Below are 12,677 nucleotides of genomic sequence, written 5' to 3' on the forward strand. Positions count from 1 at the left end.
TAGTGAGTTCATTACTTTTGGCTATTACCGTTTGTTGGTCTCCCTTAATGTTGGGAAGATTGAAGAGATGAGATAGAAATGATGAAAACACTATTGGCTCTCACCAATTCCTGTCTTCCTGGAGAACTTCATTGTCTCAATAAAGGCTTCTTTCTTTTTTTTATTTTTTAAAGAGACAGAGCAAACAAGGGTGTGTGGGGTCAGGGGAGGGGCAGAGGGAGAGAAAGAATCTTAAGCAGCACAGAGCCCACTGCAGGACTGGATCTCACGACCTAGAGATCATGACCTGAGCCAAAATCAAGAGTTGGGCGCTTAACTGACTGAGCCACCCAGGCACCCCTCAGTAAAGGTTTCTAAAATAAATTGTAAGACCACCATAACAGTTGTTAAAGTGAACTAACAGGGGTAGTTAATAGTGATTAAATGCTAAATTTATTAGAAATATGAAAAAAAGTTCAATAAATGAAGGAAATTCCATTATAATTATGGGGATATTTTAATAAGAAATAAGGTAGCCTACTTGCCATCCTGTAATTTGGCTTCACAGCTTGTTGGGTTCCCCTCTAGTTTTTTTGCTTTTGTTTTTAATATAATAGTAAACTTAAAAAAATATTTATGGAATCTGTCTGTAAATAGTAATTTTTCATTGATTTAACAAAGTAAGCATAGTCATATCATGAGTCATTCCATAAAATTAAATAGGATGCCTTAAGATTTTATTTTATCCTTTTTAGTGAAATGTTTCTCTCTCCTTTTCTTTGGCCTCTTAAACATTTCTCTAGTCTTGTTTTATTGTGACAAGATTTTGATTTTTATCAGTGACAAGAGGGGACTTTTATAGTTTTGTTAATGAATCTTTTTTTTTCTTTAGTGAAAGGGTGTACCTTAAGCTGTATTCCCTTATGAGGGGTTCGTTAGGAAATATTTGTGATTTTACTCTAGAATTTAGCAATGAGACCTTGACTTTACACATAATAATTTCTTAAATATCTTTAATTTAGAATGGACTTTGAAAATGACCTTTTGTGTTTATGGTGCTTGCTTTATTACAATAGCTTTATATACTGATGAACCTATAAAAATTTTTTTAATACAGATGCTTTGGATATAGCATACTTTGGGTACAACTGCATAAAGATAAGCTAGAATTGCAAGTCTAAATGTTTGCTTTTAGAGAACTTAACTGAAAATGCAGAAAGTCACAAACTCTTGGATAAATTTTAGAAAAAATTTTTGTATATAATAAGTAGCCTTTAATTCTGGTTTAATCACAAGATATGTTTTTAAAAATATAACTTTAATTTAAATGTAACTTTAAGTTTCTCTGTATTTGAAAACTTTGATGTGTTGAGGCACCACTTTACCACATCAACACATTTACTTTTGTCTGTTGGGTCATGGGAGACTACCCCCAGGTTTGGTGATTCATCAGGAGGGCTCACAAGACTTCCTGTATATATAGTTATATTCCTGGGTATGATTTATTACAGTGAAAGGATACAGAGTAAAATCAGCAAAGGAAAAAGGGGATTGAACAAAGTCTGAAGGCAAGCTGGCACAAGTTTCCAAGAGTTCTGTTCTAGGGGAGTCACACAGGACATGCTTAATTCCTCCAGCATTAAATTGTGACAACATGGGTGAAATGTTGTCTACCAGGAAAGGTTGTTAGAGAGTCAGTGCTCAGTGTTTTTATTGGGGACTGGTCACATAGGCACCCTTTTTTGAGGATATATGAAAATTCTGAACTTCTTGAAGGAAAACAGATGTTCAGCAAAAACTGTATTGTTTGTATAAATAGTTTAGGTACAGTGAGCCACTCTTTATCAGTCCTGGAAATGGTAGGGACCCCCCCCCCCCGCCAAATCTATGTTCCTAGGTGCCAGCCAAGGGCCAGCCTTCCAAATAGGTATTTCTAAGGATAGGCAGTTTAGGCCTGTGCTCTTAACTCTTTCCTGCTCATGCATATTTAATATAGACAAGTATAACTAAATCTGGTTGCTTGGCATTATTAATTACAAATTTGAATTTGAGTTTATATTTACCAGTACTTTAAGTGGTAGAAATAGGGAATGAGAAACACTAAACTGATGTGTCAGTTTAAAACAGAGATTTGAGCACATAGGTTTTAGATATGAAACCAGCTCTGTTTTGATAAATTGAAATAAGTTGACATTCCTTTTTGAAAGGGCTTGTGGAGGGTTCTGTTGTTTTAGATATGGATAAAAAATTGAAGCTCTTTTATGTGTCATGCCAGGTCAGATATGGTGAAGGTTACAATTCTGGATAGTCTTTTCTCCACAGATAATATTGATGGTGGCTTGTGTGATGGACACAAATGAGGAAAGACTTCTGTGCTAGCTCTGTGGAGAATGAGAAGTTTTCTTCTTAAAATTGCCATTTTTCATAATGTGAAAATGAAATTCACCTAAAATATTGAATAATACTTTTAACAGCCATATTTCTCTCTAATAGTCCTTTTGAGAGAAAATATAGTTTGTTAACAGCCACATGAAGAAATATGACTTGTGAAATGCTGATTTTCATGGATGCTGACAAATGTTGGTGTGAAAAGTCATGTTGGTTTCTCTGGTATGAGGAATTAAGCTAAAGAAATCAATGTTTGCCAAGTGGAAAAAAAAAGATTAATTGGAAAAATTTTAAGTTTATTTTCTGATAAGGATTTTTAAGGAAAAAAAAACCACAAACATTCTGATCTTTTTTGTTGTCCATGACCTTGTGAGTAAAGTGATCATTTTTACCAATGTATTAGACTATTTGTTTATAATGTTTTCCATTCACCTGTTGCTAATATTTATTCTTTCATGTGATTTACAGTGTTAGCAAATGTTGTGCCTTGCCACATTTGGTTTAATTTAATGGTAAGACAGCTGCTATATTTTTAAGTTAAAAAGGTTTGTATATGCAGTGAAATAATTTCCAGAATCTATGAATTTTGTTTAAAAAAGAGATCTCATTGTGAAATTTGTCTATAATCTTCATGAGGGCAAGGACCATGTTCATATACCCAGTGCCTAGGAAAAATAGTACTTGGCATGTAGTAGGTACTAGTTAATTCTTTGAATTAAATGAATGATAAGAAAGTCTTAGTATATGCAGAGTTTTGAAATTAAAATTTTCTAGAAGTTATATTGAAGTAATTTATAACCTTTTGTTTTAAAGACTAGTGAATCTAAATTCTCAGTTTTTCTTATTAACCAGCAAATCATACTTGAATTAAAATCTCCTTCAAATTAATTTTTGAATGTGTTTGCAGTAAAACTTCATTATAACTCTTTGTTCCCTTTAATATTTCTAATATCAAATGTAAAAACACCAAAGAGATATAAGAAGGTCCACTGTATGTGGAGCAAGATCTATAAGCTAATGTGTTTTTAAGGATGTACGGGAACAGACGAGGGGATGTACCTCCTATGGAGCAAAGTGGTGATGTCACAGAACAGTCAAACATACGCATTTCATCTGCTGGAAAGAAAAGGTATAGTATGTAATATAAATTCTGCCCTTCAGTCCTTACACTGTGAAACAGCACCTACTAAAACTGGCTTACTGAATAAGTAAAAAGGTATAGTATGTTAACAGCTTTCCTTATTTAATAAGAAAATTAAAGGGAAAAAAGGAGGAGGGAGAGAATGGTGTGAAATGAGAATTTATAGTACTTGACAGCATTCTTTTGAACAGCAAGTTTTGATTATAAGTGTGCCAAGGTGTTCCATATAAGTCCCTGTGATTGTAAAGTGTATATAAATTTGTTTGAAATAATGAAAGAAATAAGCATGTAGTTTAATGGACTAAAAATCAATAAAATATCTTGGAGTTATGAGAGTGATATAACTTAAGTGGAAATAAATTGAAAATGTTCCTGCAATGTGAGTTTTCCTTTGGAAAAAAAAAATTTATTTTCAGCTTATTGAGTAGGTAACTTTTATGCTTACTTTGTAGAATTAGTGCTCATAATAATTCTGTCATGATGAAAAGAACAGAAGTTATATGTACTTTATATTCATGTTCTCTTTCTGTTGATAGTTTTTATCATTTTGGTGGCTTTCTTACATTGTACAGAAGTATAAATCGTTCCGAATCTATAGTGTATATTGAAGATAATAATGTCATATGTCAGGAAAGGTGTCTCTTTTCTCTGAAGAAAAGAAATATATAGAAGTGCTTGAGATGAGATAATTTGCTGTTTGGGTCTGATTAGGTTTCCTTTGAGGGAGTTGTCTCCCCCCCCCCACCTTATTTCTATATTTTAAGGAAGGAATTTTTAAGAGATGATCTTTTTCAAATGTGTGAATAGGTATCCCCTTTCTCTTCTTTTTTTAGGATTTATGTGTATTTATATTCATTTTCCTAACTGGGTTAACTGTTCTTATGGAAAAGAGGTTTATTGGGACTCTATAGAGCCACTGATGCAAGCTGAAGAAAAAGGTTATATATTTATAGAGCGTGAATATATAGAGGTCCCACTGTATAAAGAGAGAAAATGCTATGATTTTACTCCGACTTTTAAAAATAGTGTCCATAGTACTTTGAAAGGCCCATAACTCCTATCTTCAATTTACTGTAAATTTTTGTTACCTGAAAATCATTTGGGTTCTAATTCTTTTTGTGTTTTGTTTTAGTGCTCAAGACAATGAACCATCCAAATCTAACCGAGAGATCTGTAGTCCTTTTGCTGGAATGCTCTTTGGTATGTACAAAACTTCCAGTTGATTAAAATTTTGCAGACTGCTCTAGAAAAGGTCTTTAGTGAAAACTCGGTGGTATTAATGTCATTAACACTACTGTTACTAATAATAGAAGACTCTTATCTAGTGCTTACTTTATGACAGACTCTATGCTAAACATTTAATATGTATTGTATAGCTCTGTATATAATTTTAAAGTGGAATAACTAGTGATGAGCTTTCTATAGATGATAAATGCAATATTAATTTCAGTAACTTTGTTGTAGTGTGACTATTTCTTATATTCTGTTTTAATATGCAATAGTTTTTTTCTTCATTCTTCTTTTTCTTCTTTAGCTAGTACAGAACTGCCTTACATTTTAAGTTTATTTTCCCTGAACTAAACCTTTTTATCCCTTGGTAAACATCCTTTCCTTTGTTCTTTCCAGGTAGTTTCTGAGAAGGTGTTTTGTTCAAATCATGATCATAATCCAGATTCTCTATTTATTTTATCAGAAATGAAGGTCGCTGATTAATATAAGAATGTTGATTTGCTACTTGTCATAATTTCAGAAACAGTGTGAAGAGAGAGCCTTACTTTTTTCCTATGTATAACTTTAAATAGAAGAGTGGTCTGTTTTCTGTGTAAAAACTATTAGAAAAAAATGACCTGAAATTTGGTTTCAGGTGAAGTATGTGAGGAAATTGGATAAAAATTTAGATTCATTCAATCTGAAAGCAGTCAGTAATTTAAATCTTGGCTTAGAGATACTTAATTGCATGATATTTTCAGATCTTTGTTTCATTGAAAGGGCTATTGTGAGAAAATAGGGCATAGCAACTAGAGTTTCATTTTATTTTTTTTAAGATTTATTTATTGAGAGACAGAGAGAGAACACGATCAGAGCCTGATGTGGGACTCGATCCCAAGATCATGACCTGAGCCAAAATCAAGAGTCAGCTGCTCAACTGAGTCACCCAGGCGCCTCTAGAGTTTTATTCTAATGTAATGTCTTTAAGTGAGAATTTACCAGTTTAACCTATCAGTAAGTCAGAGTAAAGGCTTCATTCTTATGATGTATTTTGTTAAACATGAAAAACTGGAGAAATGGCTTTCTTTGTTCACAGTCCACTGACAAATAATTTTATCAATAAATGCATTACTCTACCCTAAAATTTTAAGCTTGAATGGCATAAATTTACCGTTACTGCAATCCAGGAATTATGGATGAGTATTTGGTGAGATAATAGACTCTAATGCTTGGAACAAGCCATTTAAAGTCATTTAATCCAGTGATTTATCTCATGGGTTTCCCCCCCGCCCCCCAGCCAATATGTGTATGGACCCATAGGGAACTCCAGAGGTAGCATTATCAGATTGTTATAAAATTCTTATTTCAATTGAATTGAAATTTGTCTTCTGATAATTTTGCCCCAAGGACCTAATTTGGAGCCTTTTGCTTTATTTTAAAAATTAAGACAGTGACTACTTAGAGCAAAAATAACAATATATTTTGGGGTTTATAAAAGAATCATGGATTATTTGGAAGTATGCTTTTAAATTTTCAAGTATTTGGGGATTTTCCTCCTGTCTTTTTATTACTGACTGCTTGTTTAATTCCCTTATGGTCTGAAAAAAGTTTGTATAATTTCAATTATTTCAAAAATTTGAATTTAAAAAATATTTGTAATGGCTCAGAATATAGTTTATCTTGGTGAATTTTTAGCTTGTAATTGAAAGAATGTGTATTGTATGGTTGTTGAGTGTAGTGGTTTATAAATGTCAAGTAGAGCAGTTGGTTGGTAGTGATGTTCATGTCTTGTGCATATTTAATGATTTTCAACTCTTCTTCTACCACTTGTTTAGAAATAAGTTTTAAATTATCTGACTACCTTGTTCTTAATGTGGGGCCTGGAGTGCTGGAGTGATTTTCTTAGTGTGACTGAACCTCTTCAGTTTTCAGCAGGACCTGCTTGACTCTGACAGAGTGATTGCTGTTGCTTTTTCTTTGGTGCAAAGCTGATCCTGTGCATCTGGTTCTCAGAAATGAGTGTCTTTCAGTGTTCCTGATGCTTCCCAGAGTGGTAGCCAAACTCTTCCTTTACGTTTGTGGAGGGTCTTGTGTGAGAATTTCCTGCCCTTCCCCTAATAGTAACAGAACCTCACCTTATATAAGTGCAGAATGCTGGGTCCAGCAGGTTTTCTGCTCTTCAACCAGTAGATTATGGCCATTGTTATATATGAAAGAAGGATCTGGAAGGCATGCAGTATTATTTGGCCTCAGAATGATCCCTGTGTCTCATGTTGTCCTATCTCCAATTTCTATCGTAAACATCTGGTGGAGGTGGAGAAGTGAGTGCAAATTCCTCTTGTGTCTGGGTTTTCCGGAGAATCTACATTATTACTCTAGCCCACTGAAAGCCTTTAAGAATTCAACAACATTGCAGCTAGTCCTACTTCCTTTTAAGGCAGCCACCTACTTCTCCATACTCTAGGAAAGGTAAAACAATTTGGATTATCCCATCTCTCTTTGGATTGGTTTTTATAACCTTTGGAATTCACTTTACCTGGTTTCTTATAACCTCAACTCTCTGATGGGCTTTTTAAAAGTTACAGTTTTATAGATGATCTTTTTCCCCATTGTAGGGTTTGAGCAATGTTCTCTCGTAGCTGTCTGCTAAGTAGAAGCAGAACTCCCTGTTTTTTTAATATCAGCTTCTATTTCTTCCTCAATATGTTCCTATTTTTAAAAAATATGTATATTTTTAAATAAATCTTTAAAAAAAAGGTAGGGGGCGCACCTGGGTGGCTCAGTTGGTTGAATGGCTAACTCTTGGTTTTGGTTCAGGTCATGATCTCAGAGTGCTGGGATCAAGCCCTGTGTCAGGCTCCACGCTTAGCTGGGGAGTCTCCTTGTGGATTCTCGCTCTTCCTCTCCCTGAACACCCCCCCCCCGCTTGAGAGTCTCCCTCTCTCTCTCTCAAATAAATAAATAAATCTATCTTTTAAAAATATACTTCTGTATTTTTAAGTTTCATTAAATCCAGTTGATTTTTTTTTAAAGTGAACTCCATGCCCAACATGAGGCTTGAAGTAACGACCCCAAGATCAAGAATCACATGCTCTACCTACTGAGCCAGCTAGATGCCCCTGTGTTCCTATTTTTATTTAAATACTTGGGCATAGTTGTGCTAGCTAATTTAATATCTTTGTTCCATCATCTGTTGTTCATGTGTGTGTTTTTTCTATTGACTAACATTTCTGATGGTTATTGGTCATTGTATTCGTTTTCTATTGCTGCATCAAGGATGAGCACAACTTTTGTCACTCAAAACATCTCACATTATCTCAGTGTCTGTGGGTCAGGAGTGTAGGTAGTTTCTCTGCTCAGGTCTCACAAGGTTTTAATCAGGGTTTCAATCAGGCTGTTTTTATTTGAATCTTGACTGGGGTAGAATCTACTTCTAAGCCCATTCACATTATTGGCAGAATTCAATAACTAGTGGCTGTATTACTAAGGGCCCTGGTTTCTTACTGGATGTTAGGTGGAGACTGCACACAGTTCTTAGAGGCCATCCATTGTTTTTTGCCACGTGGGCTTCCTTACCATGGCTGCTAACTTTATTATGCCAGTAGGGAGAATCTTTAAATCAGGGAGGGCTTTTGCCTGATTATATCAGGCCCACCCAAGATAATCTCCCTTTTGATTAATTCAGACTTGAATTTTGATCTGGAATTGGTACCTTAATCACATCAGCAGATTCCTTTCACCTTTGCCATATTCTTTTGGCTGGAAGCAAGTCATAGGTCCTGCCTGTACCCAAGAGGAGAGGTGTATAGAGGGAATCAGCACCAGAAGGCAGGGAACATGGGGTCTATCTTAGAATTTTGCCTACCACAGTCACATTTTTCTGATACTTCAGAACTAATCTTTTCTTATTTTAAGCTTTGCTGGGGTCATCTTAGAGTAGCCTTCTTCATAGGGACAGTCCAGCCCTATTAGTATCAAATGACCTTTCTGGGGGTGTCTTCCTTGAATACCCTAGGAGACCACTGAGAACTCCTACAGCTGACTGAAGCTGGAATTTCTCTCTACTTTGAGGATGTCCGAGAATTTTTCAGTTTGTGTTCTCCATAGCTTTTTGTCCAGCCTAATGGAATTTTATCCTGCCCATTTATAGATGGGCACAGTAAAGTCTGAAGGATCCCTGCCACAGATTTTTTTTTTTTTATAGTAGGCTCCATGCCCAGAGTGGAGCCAAACGTGGGGCTTGAACTCATGACCCAGAGATCAAGAGTCAGATGCTTAACCGACTGAGCCACCTAGGTGCCCCTGAAGCTCTTTTTATGCTTCCTTTTGAATCTTTGCCCTAAACTTCCAGACATTTTAACCTTCCTGAATTTTGATCTTTATCTGATTTGCTTAGTTTCCTGGCTTTGTTTGGTTCTCCTTCCCTGTACCCATGGAATGGAAATTGCATTCAGGCACAAGTGGCAGTGCTTAAAAGGGCTCACCTCATTAATTTTCCTACTCTCAGTTATTATAGTCCTGTGCTACCTGTTGTCCAGTGTCTGAAAAACACTTATTTCATATTTTGCCTACTTTTATTATTTTCTTTTTATGGTATGAGATTAAATTCTCTGTTTATTACTCCATCATGATCAGAAGCAGAATGGATCAATCTACTTTGATATAAAACATTATTAAGCTTAATGTAATTCATGTTACTCCTGTGAGAGCTTCACTGTTGCTGACATCTATGCTTAATGGGCACACTTAGATGCTCTATGTTCACTGATGGTAGGGAGACTAATAATTAAGGTAGTAGAGAAATTGCTGGTTCAGTTGCATTTTTGATATCCAGTGATTATGTGGTGTTCAAATGATGCATATCTAGATTAGGAGGTTATTTTGTGTCATTAAGATAGACAATGATAACATTGATGAAAGAAATTGAGGGGGACACAAACAAATGGAAAGATATTCTGTGCTCATGAATTAAAGAATTAGTATTTTTCTTAAAGGATTTTATTTATTTATTTTAGACACGGGATGGGCAGGGAGTGAGAGAGAGCATGCACAAGTGTGCAGGCATGTAGAGGGGCCGAGGGGGAGGAGAGGAAGAGGAAAAGAATTTCAAGCAGACTCTGTGCTGAGTGTGGAGCCCCATGTGTGACTTGATCTCACAACCCTGAGATCATGACCTGAGCTGAAACCAAGAGTTGGATGCTCAGCTGACTGAACCACCCAGGCACCAGTAGAAGAATTATTGTTATTAAAATGTCCATACTACCCACAGCAATCTACAGATTTAGTGCAATTCCAGCAAAATATCAATAGAATTTTTTACAAAACCAGAAAAAAATAATACTAAAATTGGTAGTGAACTACAAAAGACCCAGAATAGCCAAAGAAATTTTGAGAAAGAAAACACTGGAGGTATCACAATTCCAGATTTCAAGATAGGCCCACAAAGCTGTAGTAATCAAAACAGTGTGGTACTGGCATGAAAATGGACACAGAAATCAATGGAACAGAATAAAGAGCCCAGAAATAAACCCACACTTATATAGTCAATCTATGACAAAGAAGGCAAGAACATACAATGGGAAAAGACAGTTTATTTTTTATTTTTATTTTTTTAAGACAGTCTCTTTAATAAATGGTGCTAGGAAAACTGGACAGCTACATGTAAAGGAATGGAACTGGACCATTTTCTTACACCATACACAAAAATAAACTCAAAATGGATTAAAGGCTTGAGTGTGAGACCTGAAACCATAAAAATCCTAGAAGAGAACACAAGCAGTAATTTCTCTGACATTAAATGTAGCAACATCTTTCTAGAAATGTGTCCTAAGGCAAGGAAAACAAAAGCAAAAATAAACTATTGGAACTACACCAAAATAAAACCTTTTGCACAGCAAAGGAAACCATCCACAAAATGAAAAGGTAACCTACTGAATAGAAGATATTTGCAAATGATATGTCCAATAAGTGGTTAATATCTACAATATATAAAGGACCTATACAACTCAACACCAAAAAAAAAAAAATGATTAAAAATGGGCAGAGGACCTGAATAGATATTTTTTCCAAAGAAGACATACAGATGACCAACAGACACATGAAAAGATGCTTGATATCACTAATCACCAGAGAAATACAAATCAAAACTACAATGAGATATCATCTTATACTCGTCAGATGTCTAAAATGAAAAAAGAAAAGAACGTATTAGTGAGGATATAGAGAAAACAGCTATCAGATACTGTTGGTGGGAATGCAAATTGGTATAGCCACTGTGGAAAACAGTATGGAGATTCCTCAAGAAATTAAAAATAGAAATAACCATATGATCCAATAATTCCACTAGTGGGTATTTACCCCAAGAAAATGAAAACACTAATTTAAAGAGATATATATACCCCTATGTTTACTGCAGTATTATTTACAATAGCCAAGATATGGAAGCAACTTAAGTGTCCATCAGTTGACAAATGGATAATGGAGAAGTGGTATATACAGATAATGGAATATTACACAGCCGTAAAAAGGATGAGTGTGCCATTTGCAACAACATGGATGGACCTAGATGGTATAACGCTTAAGTGAAGTAAGTCAGAGAAAGATGACTATCGTATGATTTCACTTGTATGTGGAATCTAAAAAAACAAATGAATAAACAAAAATGTGGAATCAGATCCATAAAGAACAATATAATGGTTGCCAGAGGGGAGCAGGGCAGGAGGATGGGCAAAATGGATGAAGGGGAGTGGGAGATACAGACTTTCAGGTATGGAATGTATAAGTCATGGGAATAAAAGGCACAGTATAAGGAATGTAGTCAGTGAAGCTATAAAAACATTATATGGTTACAGATGATAGCTACACTCCTGGTGAGCATAGCATAATGTGAAGACTTTTTGAATCAGTGTTGTACACCTGGAACTAATGTAACATTGTCAACTGTCGTCTAAAAAAACCCCACAGTAATCACTAAATCACCTGTAAGTTAAAAAAAAAAAAGGCAGTAATAATGATGTAATGTGGATCTAAAATGTTTGCGCAACTTGGTTTTCTCATGATACCCAGGTGAGAAGTTTAAATTTTTTTCTATAGAATTAAGGTAACCACTGAAGTTCTTTGGGTAACCACTGAAGTAACCACTGAAGTGCAAGGATAATTAGTGTTGTGTTTTAAGACTGTTAATCTTACATTAAGTGTGCTGGGTGTATTGGAGCAGAGAGGGGGAATGGGGAGACTGATTAGGAGGTTATTGCTGCAATACAGGTGAAATGTATGTGACGGGTCCTATTCAAGGTTAAAGGTGGTGAGACTAGAAAGAGGATCTGCATATGAAGTGAATAAAAGATAATGAGCATTTAAAGTTATATGAGGTTTTGAGGCTTGAGTTAACAGAAAACCCCAATTGCTTTTGAGATGTTCATTTTGTACACAGTTGTTAAATTTAAGGGGCTTGTAGGAGTTATTAGTGGTGATATTATCCCAATTATTAGAAAAATGGGGATGGGGATTATTAGAGTATTCTCTTTTAAAAAGAATTTTTTTTTAAATTGTTTTAGAGACAGAGCGAGTGTGCATGCAGGAGGTGGGGAGGGGCAGAGGGAATCCCAAGCAGGCTCCACGCTCAGTGCGGAGTCCCATGCAGGGCTGGATCCCATGACCCTGAGGTCATGACCCGAACTGAAATCAAGAGTCAGACGCTTAACTGACTGAGCCACACAAACACTCCTAGAGTATTTAAGGTTTTTGACTAAGTTTAGAGGTTTGGGAAAGTGTAATGTGTCTTGTGATTGACAAATAGAAGATATTCATAAATTATGAAAATAATTGAAGAGGTAATATACACTTTTACCTTTTATATTTTCTGCATATGCAGTTAATTACTCTTTGATATAATTAAAAATGGAGATTTTTAAAAATTCGAGTTTCCAGTTGCAGATGTTGCTTAAGAGTTAAAACCATT

The 12,677-nt window shown here is 35.3% G+C and overlaps 1 protein-coding gene across 7 annotated transcripts in view; it reads left to right on the forward strand.

The window, feature by feature from the left end:
- The window catches only part of CSPP1 (centrosome and spindle pole associated protein 1), a 189,622-nt gene that overhangs the window by 83,188 nt on the left and 93,757 nt on the right, over positions 1 to 12,677 (forward strand). For 5 of the 7 annotated variants that reach the window (XM_073892852.1, XM_073892853.1, XM_073892850.1 and 2 more), the window contains 2 exons: positions 3,398 to 3,496; positions 4,641 to 4,708. The exons of the other annotated variants lie outside the window; for them this stretch is intronic. In XM_073892852.1, coding sequence (XP_073748953.1) covers positions 3,398 to 3,496; positions 4,641 to 4,708 — 167 coding nt within the window. The remainder of the gene's footprint in view (positions 1 to 3,397; positions 3,497 to 4,640; positions 4,709 to 12,677) is intronic. 7 annotated transcript variants of the gene reach the window in all.

This window comes from Callorhinus ursinus, unplaced genomic scaffold (genome assembly GCF_003265705.2).
Source record: "Callorhinus ursinus isolate GAN/ISIS: 27379988/994484 unplaced genomic scaffold, GSC_fseal_2.0 scaffold5, whole genome shotgun sequence".
NCBI lineage: Eukaryota > Metazoa > Chordata > Mammalia > Carnivora > Otariidae > Callorhinus > Callorhinus ursinus.